This window comes from Sus scrofa, chromosome 9 (assembly GCF_000003025.6).
Source record: "Sus scrofa isolate TJ Tabasco breed Duroc chromosome 9, Sscrofa11.1, whole genome shotgun sequence".
Lineage (NCBI taxonomy): Eukaryota > Metazoa > Chordata > Mammalia > Artiodactyla > Suidae > Sus > Sus scrofa.
This window is the reverse complement of record NC_010451.4, coordinates 41,505,751-41,527,129: the sequence shown is the minus strand read 5'-3', so window position 1 is coordinate 41,527,129 and position 21,379 is coordinate 41,505,751. Positions and strand designations below refer to the sequence as shown.

Below are 21,379 nucleotides of genomic sequence, written 5' to 3'. Positions count from 1 at the left end.
AAACAAAGCTGAGAAACATGAAATTGTTTGCTAAAAGGGGGATTTTTCTGTGTTCCATTTAAATATATCTGCTTATGATGAAATGAGTAGGGGGTTTATCTAAGCTAGAGGAAAAGTATGCTAAAATATCTTGCATGAGAGAAAAAAACAGCAATTAAACCCTGTTATAACAGAAAAATTATACTTTTAGTTTCAAAGTATTTTTCATCAATTTCAATACTTGATTCTCAAAAAATCAGAGCCTATGATTCGTAATGCAGCACTAAGATATTAACATAGAAAAACACCTCCATTAAAATAAACTAAAGAGAAATTATTAAATTATTTTAACAAAGTACATTAAAATAATAGCATTGTACTGTAGGGCATATTACGTATGTAAATGTAAGGGGAACAGGTAAATGGAATTTTACTATTATAAGATCTGTATATTTTATATGAAGTATAACAACATTAATTCTAAGTACACTGTATTTAAGTTAATGATGGGTATGGAAATTCCTAAAATAATATCCAAAAATAATGCATAGAGGGACTGTACAAAAGCCAATTTGATTTTAGAGGAACTAAAATCAAATATTAAAAAATATTTAATTTCCCAATATAAGGCAGGATAAGAAGAGCAGAAAACAGATGAGATAACTAAAAAACAAATAGCAAAATGGTACTGGTAAAAGGACAAAAGACTTCAGTTAAAATGCATAGATTGACAGGTTAAAGTAGCACTATCCTGAAATACTACTTGGCAACAAAAAGGAGTGAACTATTGATACACATAACAACTTGGATGAACATAAAGGGATTTATACTGAAAGAAAGAGGCCATCCTGAAAGGTAACATAGTATATGGTTCCATTTACATAATATTCTTGAAATAACACAATTATAAAGATGGGGAAGAGATTTATTAGTTGCCAGGGGTTAGGGATTATTAAGAAGAAAGGACTATGGTTATAAAGAAAGAACCAGGGAGCCCTAGTGATGATGATTGCATAGGTGATGTAGTAGTAGTGGTGGTTACACAAAGCAGCACATATGATACAATTACAGAGAAGTGCACATACACACACAAAAATGAGCACATGTAAAACAGAAGAAATCTGTGTATTGCACCAATATTAATTTTCTAGTATTGCTATTTATGCAAGATGTTGACACTGGGGGGCATTGGGCAAAGGGTACACAGAACCTCTCTAGAAATTTATTTGCCGCTTCCCGTAAATTTATAATTATTTCAAAATAAAAAGTTGGAATAAAGAAGCACAAGACCAAACTACAGGTTCTTTCTAAGAAATGACTTTGAATACAATGTCACAGAAGTTGAAAATAAAATAAAATTAAATTAAATTAAAATAAAATAAAACAATAAAATTTAAAAAATTTCTAAAAAGGATGGCAAAATATATACCATGTAAAAAGTAAGCGTGAGGAGTTCCCGTCGTGGCGCAGTGGTTAACGAATCCGACTAGGAACCATGAGGTTGCGGGTTCGATCCCTGCCCTTGCTCAGTGGGTCGGGGTTCTGGCATTGCCGTGAGCTGTGGTGTAGGTTGCAGACGCAGCTCGGATCCCGCGTTGCTGTGGCTCTGGCGTAGGCTGGAGACTACAGCTCCGATCCGACCGCTAGCCTGGGAACCTCCATATGCCACAGGAGCGGTGCAAGAAATGGCAAAAAGACAAAAAGACAAAAAAAAAAAAAAAAAAAAAAAGAAAGCGTGAGGAATTTCTGTCATGGCTCAGTGGTTAATGAATCTAACTAGCATCCGTTACGACGCAGGTTCGAATCCCTGGCCTTGCTCAGCAGGTTAAGGATCTGGCATTGCCATGAGCTGTGGTATAGGTCGCAGATGCGGTTGGATCCTGTATTGCTGTGGTTGTGGCGTGGACCGGCAGCTATAGCTCTGATTCAACCCTTAGTCTGGGAACATTCACATGCCACTGGTGCAGCCCTGAAAAGCAAAAAAAAAAAACCCAAACAAACAAACAAACAAAAAAAAAAAAAAAAAAGAAAAAACAAAATTTCAAGGAAAAGAATAGTACCAGAGATAAAGAAGAGTATTTCGTAATGGCAAAGGGTTCTGCTTATCAGGAAAACATACAATCTTTACTGTGTATGCATCTAATAACAGCAGAAAAATAGCCAAACCACAGCTATAGTTGGGGATTTTAATATATCTCTCTCTGAAATTATTAGAACAACTGCAAAAGATTTAGGTCACAGAAGATTTAAACACATTTATTGAATTGATATTTATATAACAGTGCACCCTTCTATTCAACATTGTACAAGTTTGAGCCAGTGAAATAGGCAATAAAAGGAAAGAAAAGACACAAAAAATCTAAGTCTACAAAAAAGACCCCCAAATTAATAAGAGATAGCAGGGTCACAGGATTCAAGGCCAATATGTATAAATCAGTTGTATTTTTGTATGATAGCAACAAACATAAACCCAAACCTAGAACACCATTTATAATAGCATAAAAATGTGAAATACCTAGGGATAAATTTAACCAGATACAGGTAAAACAGCAAAAATACTGAACATTATGAGAAGGAATTAGTGAACTAGACAAATGGAGAGATACACTGTAATCAGGGATTGGAAGCTTACTGTTAAGACCTTGATTCTCAAATTGTTCTATAGATTTAAAGCAACCTCAACAAAAAAATTTGGCAGTTTTTAAAATAGAACTTGATGAATTGATTCTTAAACTTATATGGAAATGCAAAGTACCTAGAAGAGTCAAAACAATTTAATTTAATTAATTTATTTATTTATTTATTTATTGCTTTCTTTTAGGGCCATACTCATGGCATATGGAAGTTCCCAGGCTAGGGGTCAAGTCAGAGCTGTCCAGATCCAAGCCAAGTCTGCAACCTACACCACAGCTCACAACAACGCTGGATCCTTAATCCACTGAGTGAGGCCAGGGATCAAACCAGCGTTCTCATGAATGCTAGTCATATTAGTTTCCAGAGCCACGGAACTCCCCAAAACAATTTTAAAACAAAAGAATAAGGTCGTAAGACTCATATTATCTGATTTCAAGACTTCTATAATGCACAGTAACTGACACCGTGTATTGGTATAAGGAGAAATATATTCATTAGTTGGACATAATAGAATCTAGAAATAGATCAAAACTATACAAAGAATGCTTGCAACCCAATAAGATAATAACAAACCCTATGTTTTAGGAAGTAGAAGATTTGAGCAACTATTTTATTTAAAAAGATGTAGTTGGCAAATAAGCACAAGGAAAGATGTTCAATATCATTAGTCTTCAGGGAAATAAAAGTTTAAAACCACATTGAGATACCACCACAAATTTACTAGAATGGTTAAAATTGAAAGAGATTGACTATCAAGTGCTGGTGATCTCATATATTGCACTTTGTGGAATGTAAAATGATACAGCTACTTTGGAAAACAGTTTATCAGCTTCCTATAAAGTTAAATATAGATTTATAAAACTCAGCAATCCCACACTTAAGTATTTATTCAATAGAAGTGAAAACATATGAAGATTTCTGCAGTGAATTTATTCATAGTTGCCCCAATTTGGAAATAACCCACATCACATGTGTAACAACTGGTAAACAGATGAACAAACTGCAGTACATCTGTACAGTGGAATACTAATACTGATACATGCAACAACATAACACAGATGGATCTCAATGGCATTATTCTAAGTGAAGGAAGCCAAAAACAAACAGTTAAAAAAACAAAAAGTGGGAAAAAAAAAAAAGCCAGAGTTCCCATGTGGCTCAGAGGGTTAAGTATCTGGTGTTGTCACTGAAGAGGCTTGGGTTGTGCTATGGCATGGATTTAATCCCTCACCTGGGAACTTCTGCCAAAAATCCCCAAAACGAAGAGTACAATATAATATGATTCCATTTATATGGCATTTAGAAAAGCAAAACTATAGGGAGAAAAATAAAACTTGTGGTTAGCAGAGACTGGGGCTATGGGGAAGGGTTATATATAATTTATATTTTGAATTTTAAAATGCATCAAAATTTCATAAGATGCAGTTAAATTAGTGCTCAGCGGGAAGTTGATAACTTTAGATGCTTGCATTGGAAAAGAAAAGAGGTTTGAAATCAATGATACAACTTTCCACTTTAAGAAACTAGATAAAGGACAAATCAAATGCACAGTAAGTAGGAGAAAGAAACTAAAGATAAGAGCAGATATCAGTGAAACAGAAAACAATAAAAAAATACAAAGCCAATATTTGGTTCCATAAAGAAATAAATTGATAAACAACGGGCAATATTGGTCAAAGGAAAGCAAGAGAAAACACAAATTACTAATATGAGAAATGAAAGAGGCAGTATCACTGGAGAGCCTTTGGACATTAAAATAATTAAAAGGGACTATTATGAACAAATATATTTGATACTTTAGTGAAACAGACAAATTCCATGAAAAATGCAAAGTACCAAACTAACACAGGAAGAAATAGAAAATTTGAACATTCCTATACATGTTAATGAAATTGAATTTATATTTAAACACCTTTCCAAACAATTTATATTTAAATACCTTTAAATTTTTTTTTTTTTTTCGTCTTTTCAGGGCCACATATGGAGGTTCCCAGGCTAGGGGTCTAATCGGAGCTGTAGCCTCTGGGCTACACCACAGCCACAGAAACTCGGGATCCGAGCCGTGTCTTCGACCTAGACCACAACTCATAGCAATGCCGGCTCCTTAACCCACTGAGCAAGGCCAGGGATGGAACCTGCAACCTCATGGTTCCTAGTCAGATTTGTTTCTGCTGTGCCACAACAGGAACTCCTATTTAAATACCTTTAAAGAAAACTCCAGTCCCAAATAGTTTTACTGGTGAATTCTATCAAACATTAGGGAAGGAAATTATCCATATTACACAGCTCTTTTAGAAAATAGAAGAGGGAACATTGTTCAACTAGTTTTATAAAGCCACCATAGCCCTGATACCAAAATAAGACAAATACATTACAAGAAATGAAACTATAGGAGTTCCTGTCGTGGCGCAGTGGTTAACGAATCCAACTAGGAACAATGGGGTTGCGGGTTCGGTCCCTGGCCTTGCTCAGTGGGTTGACGATCCAGCGTTGCCATCAGCTGTGGTGTAGGTTGCAGATGCGGCTCGGATCCTGAGTCGCTGTGGCTCTGGTGTGGGCCGGAGGCTACAGCTCCGATTGGACCCCTAGCCTGGGAACCTCCATATGCCGCAGGAGCGGCCCTAGAAAAGGCAAAAAGACAAAAAAAAAGAAAAGAAATGAAACTATAGCCCAATACTCCTCATTAGCACAGATGCAATCTATAGTAAGTAGGGATTCAAATACAGAAATATATAAAAAGGATATCAAGATCAAGTGGGGTTTATTCTAGCAATGCAGGGTAGGTTTAGCATTTGAAAATCAATAAAAAATTATTTACCATATTTACTGCATAAAACAGACAAATCATATGATCATTCAAATTGACTGAGGAAAAATATCTGATATAATTCAATATCATTCATGATTTTAAAAATATCTATCAGCATACAAGAAGAGGGGATTTTCTTCAACCTGATAAAGATTATCTATGAAAAATCTATTGCTAGCATCATACTTAATGGTGAAGGAATTTTCCCTGAGAATGGGAACATATGAGGATGTCTGCTCTCACCACGTCCATTAACATTGTAGTAGAGATCTTAGGCAATGCAATAAGACAAGATAAGAAAAATAAAGGGCACATAGATTAGAAAGGAAGAAGTAAAACTATTAGCAGATGACATGACTGTATATGTAGAAAATAATCTACAAAAAAATACTAGAATTAGTAAGTGAATTTTGCAAGGCCACAGGACACAAAGTCAACATATAAAATCCTATTTCTTTATAATGACAATGAATAAACAGAACATTTTAAATATTAAGTAATATTTACAGCAGCATCAAAAATAATTTGGGATAAGTTTAATAGGAATATATATAAAATCTCTACATTGAACATTATAAAACACTGCTGAAGACCCAAATAAGTGAAAAGATACACAATATTCAAATATTGGAAAGTTCAATATTGTTAAAATGCCAATTCTCCCCTAAATTTCTCTGTGGATCCCACTTTCTAAACAAACTGCCAGCAGGTTTTCTTAAAAAAATGAAAATTGAGGAGTTCCCATTGTGGTGCAGCAGAAACGAACCCGACTAGTATCCTACAGTTTGATCCCTGGCATCACTCAGGGATCCAGTATTGCCGAGAGCTGTGGTGTAGGTCAAAAACATGGCTCAGAATCCACGTTTCTGCTGTGAGCCACACGAGATCCTGCTGAGTAGCATCGAGAACTATGTCTAGATACTTATATTGCAACAGAACAAAGGGTGGGGAAAAAAATGTATACATGTAAGAGTAACTTGGTCCCCATGCTATACAGCGGGGAAAAAAAAAAAAAAGATTGCACTATCAGTATCAGTTACTATTGTGTACTAACATAATAAATATCGACTTATCAAATAAAAAAAAAAAAAAGAATCCACGTTTCTGTGGCTGTGCTGTAGGCCGGCAGCTGTAGCTCTGACTTGACCCCTAGCCTGGGAACCTCCATATGCTGTGTGTGGCCCTACAAAGCAAAAAAAGAAAGAAAAAGAAAATTGACAAGCTCATTATATAATTTATGTAGAAGAGGTCCTAAAAAGCCAAGCTATATATTTTTTATTTAATGATTTTTATTTTTTCTATTATAGCTGGTTTACATTAAACTATCTTTAAAATGAAGCATAAAGTTCAAGGATTTACACTATTTGATTTCAAGAAAAATAGTCTGACACTTATCAGTTCACTTAATTTTCAACTAAGATACCAAAACAATTCAAAGGGGAAGGAAAAGTCTTTTCAAAAAATAGTGCAGAAATGGAGTTCCCATTGTGGCTCAAGGGTTAACGAACTTGACTAGCATTCATGAGGACGCAGGTTTGATTCCTGGCCTCGCTCAGTGGGTTAAGGATCTGGCGTTGCTGTGGCTGTGGTGTAGGCCAGCGGCTACAGCTCTGATTCGACCCCTAGCCTGGGAACCTCCATATGCCACCAGTGCAGTCCTAAAAGACAAAAAAAAAAAAAAAAAAAAATTATGGAACAAATCCTTTCTAAATGCAAAAACAAACCAACAAACAAAAAAACCCCACAAAACAACAGCAAAACTCTTGACCTATAACTCACACCATTACAAAAATTAATTCTCAATAAATCATAGTACTAAATCTAAGGAGCTAAACTGTAACTCTTCTGAAAGAAAATACAAGAAAATGCTTTGGAGTTCCCGTCGTGGTGCAGTGGTTAACGAATCCGACTAGGAACCATGAGGTTGCGGGTTCGGTCCCTGCCCTTGCTCAGTGGGTTAAGGATCCAGCGTTGCCGTGAGCTGTGGTGTAGGTTGCAGACACAGCTAGGATCCCTCGTTGCTGTGGCTCTGGTGTAGGCCAGTGGCTACAGCTCCGACTGGACCCCTAGCCTGGGAACTCCATATGCCATGAGAGCAGCCCAAGAAAATGGCAAAAAGACAAAAAAAAAAAAGAGAGAGAGAGAGAGAGAGAGACACATGTTAGTGAGGATGTGGAAACACTGGAACACTTGTACACTGCCAGTGGGAACACAAAATGGTGCATTTGCTATGCAGGAACATAGATAGTATGGAGGTTCCTCAAAAAAAAAAAAAAAATGCTTTGGTGAACCTAGAGTGGTAAAGATTTCTTAGAGGGTAGTAGGAAAACACTAAACATAAATAAAGAATTGTTTTTTAAAAATGGACTTCATTAAAATTTAAAACTTCTGTTCATCATAAGACCCGTTAGGAAAATGAGTAGGCAAGCCACAGACTGAGACCAAACATTCGCAATACATAGGTGACAAAGGATTTGTGACCAGAATATGTAAGCAGTTCCTATAAATCTATAATAAAAGGCAACCAACACAATAAAAAAATAGGAAAAGACTTAAACAGATTCTCCACAAAGGAAGATAATAAGTGGGCAATAAGTACATAAAAAAGAGCCCCTAATTCTTAGCCATAGGAAATATAAAGAAAAACCACAATGAAATACCCCTACACTCTTAGCAGAATGGCTAAAATAAAAAGATGATAACACCTAATACTGGTGAAGATGTGGGTAAATGGGAACTCTCATAGGTGATGGGTGAGAGTGTATAATCACTTTGTAAATCAGTCTGGCAGTTTCTAATTTAATGTTCATCTATCCTATAAGAAGTAGCAGTTATTTCACGTCCAGGTTTTACCTAAGAGAAATAAAAACATGTGTACACTAAAAGACTTCTACAGAAATTTCATAGCAGCTTTATTCATAATATCCTAACACTGGAAACAACCCAAATGCTTATCAACAGAAGAATGGATAAACACATCATGGTACAGACATAACCAAATACTACTTTTCAGTAAAAAAGAAAAACTACTGATAGGCATAACAACACGAACGAACCTCAAAAACTTTATGCTGAGTAAAAAATTCAGACCCAATAGAGCACACACAACAAATTTTCATTCATATGAAGTTCTAGAACAGGCAAAAATAATCTATGATGAAGGGAATCAAACAGGGGTTATCTCTGTGGATGGAGGGGATGGTGGCTGACTGGAAAGGAAATGGGGGGATCTCTCTGGGGTGATGGAAAGGTGAGATGGATTGACAGGGTTATGAATTATATGGGTGCATACAATCATCAAAACTCATTGGACTGTACCTTAAGATCTGTGCATTTCAATATCTGCCTATTATACCTCAATTAGAAAACAATTTTGAGAAGCAAATTGAAAAACAATTGGGGTCACTTTAACAAAATAAGCTCGGTAAAGTCTGCTTTTAAAAGAAATCAAAGTCAATCTGGTATCTATTGATATTGAAGACTTTGAAATTTAAGAAAAAGTAGAAAAAAGAAGCAGAGATAATTATATGGGCCAGCATCTACTAAGGGCTTAGTAGAGTCTTCTGCTAGCTGCTTTACATGCATTTTCTCATTGAATTCCCACAACAATGCTTTTTTCAGACATAGTAGGAAAGACGTGCTTTAATAAACAAATCTTCCTATCATCTTTAGCAAATACCTGAGGTATAAAGTTTCTTTAAAGCCCAGGATGCCAAGGCACATTTTTCTCATTTTAAGTGGCAATAAGTGGCAGATGTTTCATAAACCTACTATTATCACTGAGAAATGTGAACCGTAGAAAATAACACCTATTACCACTTTTGGTTTCAACAATAACTCATAAAATGTGTATTGTCATCTATGACCACAATTCTTAAAACATTTTCTTCTGTGAAATTCATATATTTAGATTATCTAACCCTCACAATGTAAACCGGGGACTAGAAAGCATGATTTGCCTAGCAAATATTTACCCCAGATTCACTGCTAAGATGAGCCTAGAACAACTTCTCTATCAGCACAATGAGGGTCTCAAGACTTCTAGACCCCTGCGTAAATAGCAGGTAGTTTTACAAAAGAAAATGAGAAGACTAAGAGTTACTAAAGGATGATCTGTCCTTACCACATCCAACACAGCGTGGACAAACACATCCAGGTATACAGTGGTGGCCTGCGTCCAGTTGTGAACTGGCCTCACTTCCTTGTGATATTTTTGTAACAGCTGCTTGGTGAGCTGATGTAGAGTAGAACTCCTGGGACGAGGGTAATCTATGGCCAGGATTCCTGGAAAAGAAAACTGTTATCATGAGGATAAAAGGAAGAGAAACGTAGCATCCTTAGGAGACTTCAGACTGCTCAGGACTTGGTGGCTACTAGCAGAATATAGTTTTCAGTGCACCCTGATCTGCTTAAGTTCATAGCCAGTTGGTAGGCTTTTCGGCAGACACTTATTTAAAGTAAGCTGGGAGGAGTTCCCACTGTGGCACAGGGGTTAAAGGATCCAGCATAGGTTGCAGCTATGGCTTGGATTCAATCCCTGGCCTGGGAACTTCCATATGCCATGGGTGTGGCCACAAAAAATAAATAAAATAAAGTAAGCTGGGTGTTCCCTGGTGGCATATCAGGTTAAGGATCCAGAGCTATCACTGCTATGGCTTGGGTCCCTGCTGTTGCGCAGGTTCAGTCCCTGGCCTGGGAGCTTCCTCATGCCCAGGCGAGACCAAAAAGAAAAAAATAATAATAAAGTATAAACTGCTAACATAGAACATAAACATGGTTACTGAACAGGAAAGGGAGGAGGAGGGATAAATTAGGAGTTTGGGATTAACGGATACACACTATTATACATAAAATAGATAAACAACAAGGACCTAACTGTATAGCACAGGGAACTATATTCAATATCTTGTAATAATCTATAATGGAAAAGAATTTGAAAAAGAATATATATGTATAACTGAATCATTTTTGTGTATACCTAAAACACTGTAAATAAACCATACTTCAATTAAAACTGTTTTTTAAAAATAAAGTAAGCTGATGGCCCAAGTGCCCAATGGAGAAATCCCATTGTAAAGAAAAATAAATCAACCCCATCTCAGAGGAAGCAAACTGCACCTACATTTCTATTTTTGCAGCAATCTTACATTTGGAGACAACATCCTTTCTTTATTCCTGTATCACCCCCTCCTGGTACATAGGAGGAAACTTCCAATGTACTTAGCCAAAACTTAACTTTATCTTTGAATTTTTCTTTCGATTTTCCATTTGTAATCCAAAATTACCTAGGAAAACTGGAGCAGAAACATGGTCAAAACTGTGAACCCAAATATCTGTGTGGATTTCTAAATAATGGGATTCCAGTTCATATTTTCTCCTCTAAAATATATCCATTTTGTCCCTCTGTCCGTCTTAAAATGCACTTGTCAGAATTTGTCCCTCTGTCCGTCTTAAAATGCACTTGTCAGAAAATGAGATCTTATTTGGGCAAAATTCTCTGTGGTTCCAGGGAACCATTTCCTACAATTCAGGAATCTTGATTGGTGTTGAGGCTGGGGGAGGCCAGGGGAAAGGAAGCAAGAGAAATGAGCACCAGCAATTGGAAGTGACAAATCTGTGAGGGCTTTCTCGGAATTGCAAAAAGATATTTTGTTCACCAGCTTCGCCGGCCCCTGGGGAATTCAAAGCTTCGCTAAGTCATTGGACTGAAGAAAATTGCACACCTCCTACCACATGGCGTGAGTGAAATCTAACTGGAGCGTCCTGCACGGGAATTCACCTCAGCTCTCAGCGGTTTTGATGGTTATTTTGATGAGCTGCTGACAGTACGAGGGATCCAGCAGGTAACTGTAAATGAGATATCTTCTCCCCATGCGACAATCCTGTTGATACCCATTTCTTTATGAATGATGCTGTGTCACTTGCCGCCATAGGCAGCAATTTCTATGATTTATCAATGTCAGTGTGACCAAAATGCTAACGACGGTGCTGGAGGTGCAATTCCAGACTCATTGTGGGCAGTGGAATATTCACTCATTACCATCCGAGCTGGGAATCTAATGACCCTTTCACCTCCCTAACTATTCAGTCCACAAAACGCTGGAAGTGGCAGCCGCTATTCAGGCGTGCAGGACTAAGGTGGGGGCCTTGCTCACATCAGGCCTCATCTTCAGTTTTTTGTGAACTGTGATTGTCAAAAAAGGTGCTGCGAATCTCTCTCCTGAGGTTGTTTCTTGCTGGCAAACCCCAGAGGAGAGAAATCTGGAGCCCAAAGTAAAGCGGGTGACCTTGGCTTTGGGCAGCTTCATGTTTACGTTGCTTGGACGCTCCCAATCCAAGCCCCAGTCGGGGAAACACTGAAATGTGCGTGTTTCAACACAGGAAACGACCTGAGTCAGAGTTAAGGTATAATTCTGAGACATGAGTGTGTGCTCCCTGCACCCTCTGCTGCCACAAACTCAAACTCCCCTCTGATTCCTTTGCTAGGAAACAACCCATAGGTCCCCTGTGGATGAACACCTATTTTCTAGAGTGTGTCAAAGTCTTTGGGTAAAAAGAGAATGTTCTGGAAGCTGGAAATAGGAACAAAAGAGAAACAGGCAGTGATGGGAGAAAAATAGGGAGCACATGGAAGTGTGCTTAAATCAACTACGGGGGAAAGAGTTCTTTGTGTAAAATGGGAAGAAATAATAAATTACATTTCTACTATGAATGCAAATTTGCCTGAGGAGAAAGATCAATTACAGAAGAGAGATTAAGGATTTAAGTGACCATTAATTAACGGTAAATTATGCCCCTTGAAAGCTAATGTGACATTCACACAAGCACTAAATGACTCACAGTTCAGTAATGTTTCAACAGACACTGATGGAAGCTATCAACAGACCCAGGAAAGATTCCTCACCAGTACTGCCTCCTTGAATGCTAATAATCAGCTTCGAATAATTCACTTGTAAGATTTCTGGAAAGTGAAATGTTTTAGGAACTGAGCTGTGAAGCACTTTTAGGTGAAGAGAGATTTTTAGAAGATAAGAATACAGTAGAACAATTCCTTTCTTTTCCTTGTTTCCATGAAATACACACACCTACCTATCTTAAAGTGTTCTGGGCACTTTGATGAGAAGAACTATTTTTGCTTTCGTGAGCATATCATCTTTAGGATTATAACAGAGTTATACATTTATCTGAGAGGTTACAAGGAAAGAGAGACTTAGGTTGTGGTACTGTTGAATATCTAATCCTGATTAAATAATGTGCTGTATGCTAGGTGCTGGGCCAAGAGCCCTTTACATGAACTATCTCATTTAACTTCTGCAGGAGCTTGATGAGAGAAGCACTCTACAGCCCTCTGTGGAGCCACTTACAGGTGTGGGACTATAGGCTTGGTGAGGTTAGTACTGCGGAAGATCACACAGCTTGCAAGAGAAGAGCCTGGAATTGAAACAAGACTGATCTGGACCCAAAGGCCAAGATTTTACAGTGACTGTTTCTGAGAATATTAGCCCATTGTTATTTTCTGTGTCTGTATATTTTCAGGTTGATGATATCTTACATTTTCCTTGCACATTACAATTTCATAGTGTCATCTTATTTGGTCTTCATGTATATACAAAACAGTTAACTTCCAGGGAAACAGAATCTCTAAGAGGTTAATTGACTTGCCCAGGGTCACAAGGCTGATGAGTCATGTGGGAAGAACTAAATGGTTTTAATCCAGGCCTCCTACCCCAGCAAACTGCCTCCTGGGTGCTTCTGTGAATTAGTGGTGGGTTAAGAGCTCCTAAATTTACAAATTATCTTTGTATGAACCCAGTAAAAATTCCAAAGCATGAATTTTTCTGCAACAAATGTTCTCATTATGATTTATGGTCAAGCACTGATTATGAGACACTATTAAAACACTTTCTCTGCCACACTTAGAACAAAAATCAAGCGTAATACAAAACATTAGAAAGAGAAATCATTAAGAAGGATTTCTTCTGTTTTCTAACCTTCATTTTTCTATTTTATCTTACTTAGTTTAATGTTCACAATTATTTTCTGCTAAGAAACCCATTTGGCATTTAATGAAATTTCCTCTGTTTTCATTTTTATAATTAAGATATGCTTTTATCCTTTAAATTCAACATTCAGGATTTTTATACTTTAATGATAAGTGGCTATTTTTCTTCTCTACCCAATAAAAAAATCATTTCCAGCTGCTTGGCTACCAAATTCCTTCCTCATCTCAATGATTGACTCATTTCACTTCCAGTTATATTTTAAAACATGGAAATTCAGATACAAGTTCTAGGAGAATCCTCCAGAAAATGTAATGTTGGGAAACACCAGCATAAATATAAATTTTTGACTGTACCCTAACTCAAATGGTTTAATTCAGTAAAGTTAATACTGGCACCATGGAAGTTTAGTTCCAGACATTTGGGAAAAAAATACATTTGGGAAAAAAATGAATATATATATATATGTATATATTAGTTTCAAAGTATTTTAAAAGGGAATTGTACACTCAAAACTATAGAGCTCATCTTTAGAGAAACACTTGTCACCCCTACAGACTTTGTATGGCAGGATGTAAAGTCTCCAATACCAAAGTGACATCCAGGTATCTGTAGCCATGATGGATCCAAGAAGTCTCTCTCTGGGCTACTACGAAAAGCCAAGACTATTCTGGATAATAAAAATACACTATTCAGACATAAAACTAAATCTGAAAAAGAATGCCCCAAATTCTCAATGTCAATTTTGGCAAAGAGAGCTTGATTTCTAAAGAAGCAGAGATTTATTCACAATTGTAACATTTCAGAGCGGACTATCAAGCTATGTCTAAGGCCCCACCGTGTGGGCCTATATGTATGTGCATCTATAATTACAGGAGCAAAGTCATAACCAATTGTTGGTCTTCATGTAGCTTCACAGGACTGGCATTTTACATATGGTGAATAAACACAAGCTCTTGGGAGGTGTTATACAGCACAATGTAGAAAAACTGTATCTCTAGCTGTATTCAATGCCTAGGAAAAACATGAAAGGACTCACCTGAGGCGGCTGCCAAGACAAAGGGCCACAGAGGAGACATGGCACTTGCCAGTGTTCCCCGGGAACGTCCGGAAGACGAGAAACACAACTTGCCTCCTGGAGGAAATGCCACTCAGTTTCTCCTCAAAGAAATCCTTTCCACTCCATTCTTGCCTGCCAGTTTCTGCTGTCCTTGCTGGTGCTATTTTGTAAGCACTAAATGGGACCAAAGGCTATACCAGCACCACACAAATGTTTTGGACTTGATGCCATTGCAATACCCCTTAACTTCCCCATTTGGTCTGCCCCAGCATCAGATCATGGCCAACATTTCAATTTCCCTGACAGGAGAGAGCTAAGTGAATAATGTAATCTTAGAGGAGCCCCTAAGGAGGGGAAATTCCACACTAATATGATTTCCTTTACAGCCTTTACCTTAGGCAATGCTCTTGCTGACATTCAGGACACTAATTTCATTAATAATTGAGATCCAAATAGCTGTTCTAAATCAGACTTGTGCAGTAACATCTTCAGCATTTGACAATGATTATTGGGCTCTTGAATTACACAAAGCTAATGGAAACCTGGTATTGTTAAATGAGCAGCAACTGCTTAGAGTAGGAAGAGTGCTTTTTGTTTTTCCTAAGCCTCTTTCATTAAAAGAAACATTGATTTTTGATAAATAGAAATACTTCTTAAATTCTCACTGCCCACAGTTCAGAAAGTAACTACATAAGAGAGGATAGTCTAGGCTTATTGAAGATGAAAATTACTGAAGTTTAACATCGTTCAATAAAAATATTTTTTCATTTTTTGATTAAGCCCCATTCACTCTTCATTATTAAGGAAAAAGATGCATCATTCTACATAACTCTACCTTCCATTGGTAGACACCTAGATGCTCTAGAAACAGAAATTAAATTTCATACCACTTCTAGCATCTGCCAGCTTTTTATTATAAATCAAATGTAGAGGCACAGGTTTGAGAGACGTTTTCACAGAACAAATTGATGGGGGGGACCTGCTCTCCTAATTATTTGGGTCCCTTTGTTTAGAATCTATGAAGCTCTCTTTTTAATTTTCATCTATCCATAAAAGCCTGAATGGTGTCCCACTATTGGTGAAAGGAGTTACCAGTATGGAAAGGGAGAAAACTAGGATGACCCCTGTGGTGTTGAGTTGGTTTAGGAAGTATCATTGTGAACTCTTGGTTTTCAATACATGTAGCTAAATAAATACAAATATAAATGTGTGTGTACATGTGTTCATACGTGCATATATTCCTAGCTCTGTCCACTACAGGGCCTGGGAGCAGGGACGCGCCAACAGCAATGAGTACACCTAACACCCAGATCTTGGTCTCTAAATAGCATACCTACCTATAAGGAAAAAATGGAGAAATGTGTGATGCCTCAGGGCTGCAAAGTAGAAGAAGAGCCTAGATCTCCTTCTTGTATCATAAAGTAGTGCCAAAAGAATGGTGGGGGTGGGATAAAAGGACACAGCTTAAAGGGACTCCCATTGACCAAATCTGTGAGCATCAAAATCAATAATGATGACAAAGAATTATAATCCAGGAAACAGAATAATAATCCACGAGTCCATCCTGATTAAAATAAAGAGATGAATAGGAAGAAGAGAAAGCTTTTTCCCTTAGAGTGCCAACTAATAAATGTAGAATAAATAATGGAATCTTTAGAGTGAGAAATTAATTCACTCAAGAAACATCAATGGGGGATAAAAATGAGTTGGCGAAAGTCTGATGAGGATCAGTATATTTACACAAAATATTAATTACAAAGTTAAAAATCTTTCAGTGGAGAAGTCTGGCAGACAAACCTTAATCAAATGATGAAAATTAGCATCACCAGCCATGGGAGTTGTACATCACGAGATAGGAATTGAGAAGATATGGAAGCCCTCCATAAATTCATAACTTGACTCTATCCAGGTTGAAACCTCATATTGTGGGACATTCTACAAAAAAGCAGGCATATAATTTTTTAAAGTGTCAGGCTATGAAAGTTAAAGAAAGACTGAAAAACTGTATCAAACAAAAGGACATTAAAGAGACCAGACAACTCAATGTAATGTATGATTCTACGGTGGATCCTTTTGTTACCAAAGAACATTTGGATACCATGTAGTATCACCTATATAGGGATCTAAAATATGGCACAAATAAACCCATCTACAGAACAGAAACAGACTCAAAGACATAGAGAAGAGACCTGTGGTTGCCAACAGGGAGGGGGAGGGAGTGGGATGGATGGGGAATTTGGGGTTAGTAGATACAAACTATTACATGCAGAATGGATAAGCAATAAAGTCCTGCTCTAAAGCACAGGGAACTATACTCCATTACCTGGGATACAACATGTTGGAACATAGTATGAGAAAAAGAATGTATATCTACATATATATATATATATGAATGAATATATATATTCATTTTACTGTACAGCAGAAATTGGCACAACACTGTAAATCAACTATACTTTAGTAAAATAAATAAATAAATAAATAAATAAAAGAACATTTGAGGGAGAAGTGGTGAACTCAATGGGGTCTGCAGAAGACACCAGAGTAACAGAGCGATGTTGATTTCTGATTTTGATTGTATGGAGATTATGTAAAACAACGCCCTCTTTATAAGAATAACACCACCTACACAAAGATGAACCGTCATCACATTGGCAACAAACTCTCAAAAGGCTGGTGGGTGGTGGAGAGATCTTTCTTCCAATTTTGCCGCATTTTCAAATATTCAGAAGAAAAAGGAAGAAATGAAACATAACCTGGCAGAGGACATCTGATACAAAGTCATGGAAAGTTGGACAAACACCCTTTAAAGAGGGTGGCCAAAAAAGTGAGGCTTCATCAAGAGGTAAGACCACCAAGGATTGATCCAGCCATCAAAGTCCCATCCCTGCCTCTCTGCACTGCAAACTGTTCCGTCTACCTGTGAGATGAATTAGGACAGGGGAAAGGCAAGCTGCAGGGAGCAGAGCCCCTTTTTACAGGCAGGGAACACAGAAGCTTGCCTTTATGCAAAGGTTTAATTGAGACGATAATTGACATTATCTTCTTGCCACACATTTTAGTAAGCCCTGGCTCTAAGTCTGAGCTCCTGGGACATGCGGCCCACCCTTTCATCTCACTTTCTCACGTGCCCATCTGTTACTGGAAGGCCATTGCTAATGGTGTGGAATACAGGTACATTACGACCTTCCCTGGCTAATTTAACAGCAGTCTGGTGATCCTGCCCATTGCGGCACTTTATTGGCAGATGAATTCCGCCAAGATAGGAAAGGTTTGTGTGACTGACTTGTCTTCAAAGTGGTTTACATACAGATGCTTCCTGATTTTTCCAAGATCGCCCTGCTCTACACCACCAACTGGCTCAGAGCTTTCTTTTCCTGACCTTACTGTCCTGTCTGGTTTGTTTACTTTGTGCCTTCACATTTGGTATTCCTTGTTCAACCTTTAATTCTCCATGAAATACTGACTTCTCACTCCTTAAATTCAGCACTTTTTACACACATTGATTCTTATAATCCATTATCAAAGATTTTACCTCCCTTAGACATCTCTTTAGGAAAGATGAGTGCAGGGTGAACCCCATTCAGGTCCTTCAAACACATCAAGTATTAAAGTAAAAAAAAATCAGAATGGTCAGTGGATAACCATTCATGCTTATTAAATATTATCTGGGTAAAATAAAGACTTATTGGACTCTCACTGGTGGCTCAGTGGGTTAAAGATCTGGCATTGTCACTGCTGCGATGTGGGTTCAACTCCTGGCCCAGGAAACTCCACATGCTACAGGCATGGCCAAAGGAACAAAAAGAGAAAGACCTATTAATCTAAGATTTGAATCCCATTCTCTGGCAGCAGTTCAGGCTAAATCTACCATTAAGAGAAGACATAGACGGTGTCCCATTGTGGCTCAGTGGGTTAAGAAACCACCTAGTATCCATGAGGATGAAGGTTCAATTCCTGGCCTCACTCAGTGGGTTAAGAATATGGCATTGCCATGAGCTGTGATGTAGGTCACAGAGACAGCTTGGATCTGGTGTTGCTGTGGCTGTTGTGTAGGCCAGCAGCTGTAGCTCTGATTCAACCCCTAGTCTGGGAACTTCCATATGCCACAGGTGTGGCCCTAAAAAGCAAAAAAAAAAAAAAAGAGAGAGAAAGAGAAATATATTTATTTCAGAAGTCCACTCTCCACATCCCCATGGGCCCTTGCACTTTGCTTTCCCACTATTTCCAAGTAAGATATGACACCTCTTAGACGGGTCTTTTGGAAGAAGTAGGGGGAGAGAGAGAGGGTTTATTATGCAAACATAATAAGGAAGTGTTTATTATGCAAACAGCAACTGAGTTATGTGTCCTTTAAGACTACTAAATAGTTTTTAATTACTGCAATATCAGTAAATCCCATAAATATGCAAATGCAATTAGTTCACAAAATAGGCCTTAAATATCTTTATTCCTCTCCAACAAAGTTCTTTGAAGTTAAATCGCTAACTCTCTTTGTTCACTCCCTTGGCAGTCGTGCTAAAATTGACAGGGATTTTGACAGATGTACATATTCAAGGGGAACCGAATTCTCTGAGCACATCTGGGCAGGCTGGAGGAGAAAAGCAAAAATGGACACTCTAGCCAAACTCAAATATTTAATGAGTAGAGGCCCACATGAAATTTCTTTTTCTCCATAGCATTGTAAATGCTGAAATTAATATCAAGGTAACCACTTGGGTACCACTTCAAGTCCAAAGCTACCTTCAACATTTGATTTTTTCCTGGCAAAGTTTCATTTTTTAAAAATGATGCACATTTTCTCATCCCTTAAAATTAACAAAGACACAAAGAAATAGTGTCCCACATGACTCTGGCCTTTGGTAGCTATGTGACATGCTTTTCCGTGAGAATACAGGAGTTAAGGTTCCAGACTTTGGAGTCAGACACACCTCATTTTGCCTCCCAGCTCCATCACTAGCCAGATGCTCATGGCCTTGGTCAAACTGCTTTCTGTTTCTAGGCTTTAGTTTTCTCACCTATAAAAAGGGTATAATAGGCTTTGTTTAGTCTTCTATGAAAGCACAACAAATTATCACACACTTAGCAGCATAAAACAAAGCTTATTTTTGACCTCAGAGTTCTGTAAGTCAGAAGCCCAGGCACAACAAGAATCAATTCTTTGCTCAGAGTCTCACAAAGCAGAAACTATGGTTGGGTGCTGAAGCCGGCTCTTAATGCATCAGGAGGGCCAACTGTGCACATCCCTTCCCAGCTCTGTGTTCAGTGACATCAGGTTGGTACCTTGAAATCAGCAAGGGATGATGGGAGTATTTTCCACAAGGGAATCAGCAAACATTATAAATCAAGGCCCCTCCCACCAACTGGTTACTAAACGCCCACAGACATAATGCCCGCTCCCGTTAATTTTCCAGGGCTTCATAGATACCTCCATTATAGCACTTATTCAAGTGTATTATGACTATTTGTTTACCCTCCTATCTCTTCCAGAATTCTGTGAATTCTTTGAAGGCAGAGCACTTCGTATCTTTCTATCTCCAGCAAAGACTTGGCACCTAGTGAGTGCTCATTTAATGTTTGAGAAAGATGGACTGAGGAGAGGGAGGAAGGAATTAATGAATAGGCAGAAAAAATTTTGGTTTATGAAAGAAATATGACATCAAGAAGGACCTAGCTTTTTCACAGCCACATCCAACATGCTACCCTTTCATCACCCATCTCACAAAGGATAGGTGAGAATGATGAGTTGGATTCAGAGCAAGATTACTTCTATTTGGTTTGTTCCTGAACCAGCTGGCAAACCACGCAAAGGATAAACATAGGAAACAGAAGCATGAAGTTCATGCCTTTCTTTGATTTCCTCAGATGGTATCTAAAATTCAGGGGTCTTGTGGTCACCAGGAGTGAGGGGTCCCCCGAAAGCCAGAGGAATATAAAGCTGTGGGCATGCTGTTTCTGTGTATGCCCCAATGACATTAGTCCTAGGAAACTACTGGTCCTACTCAGAACACTGTGCTGTGTAGGTGTCCTGCCCAGGTCATGAGCTTTGAAGTTTTGTTGTGCCAGCTCTGGGGAATCTCCCATGGCCCGAGGCTCATTGCAGAACCCAGAGTTTTTCCATTTAGGTTCATTTGGAAGTCTTACTGAGGAGAGGCCTGGATATGGTCAGTCATAGCAGCCAGTTAGATATTTTGGACTGGATCTAAATTTCTGGATATTTCTATCTTTGCTGTGGACTCAAGACGGGCGAGAGCTTTGATCTTTTAGAGCTTGCTTTGTTCGTTCATTCACTCTGTGGAGAACTGTGGTAGACACTGGGGATATAAAGATAAGAAAGTTGGCTGGACCGCAATCCCACTCTTGGGCATCTATCCAGACAAAACTCTACTTAAAAGAGACACATGCACCCGCATGTTCATTGCAGCCCTATTCACAATAGCCAGGACATGGAAACAACCCAAATGTCCATCGACAGATGATTGGATTCGGAAGATGTGGTATATATACACAATGGAATACTACTCAGCCATAAAAAAGAATGACATAATGCCATTTGCAGCAACATGGATGGAACTAGAGAATCTCATCCTGAGTGAAATAAGCCAGAAAGACAAAGACAAATACCATATGATATCACTTATAACTGGAATCTAATATCCAGCACAAATGAACATCTCCTCAGAAAAGAAAATCATGGACTTGGAGAAGAGACTTGTGGTTGCCTGATGGGAGGGGGAGGGAGTGGGAGGGATCAGGAGCTTGGGCTTATCAGACACAACTTAGAATAGATTTACAAGGAGATCCTGCTGAATAGCATTGAGAACTATGTCTAGATACTCATGTTGCAATAGAACAAAGGGTGGGGGAAAAAATGTAATTGTAATGCATACATGTAAG

General features: G+C 38.2%; 1 protein-coding gene across 1 annotated transcript in view; it reads right to left on the bottom strand.

Annotated features, from left to right (window-relative positions):
- The window catches only part of HTR3B (5-hydroxytryptamine receptor 3B), a 44,446-nt gene extending 29,783 nt beyond the window's left edge, over positions 1-14,663 (bottom strand). The window contains exons 1-2 of the mRNA XM_021062866.1: positions 14,462-14,663; positions 9,546-9,706 (exon numbers count right to left, since the gene is read on the bottom strand). Of these exons, the coding sequence (XP_020918525.1) occupies positions 9,546-9,706; positions 14,462-14,501 (201 nt within the window). The 5' untranslated portion in view covers positions 14,502-14,663. The remainder of the gene's footprint in view (positions 1-9,545; positions 9,707-14,461) is intronic.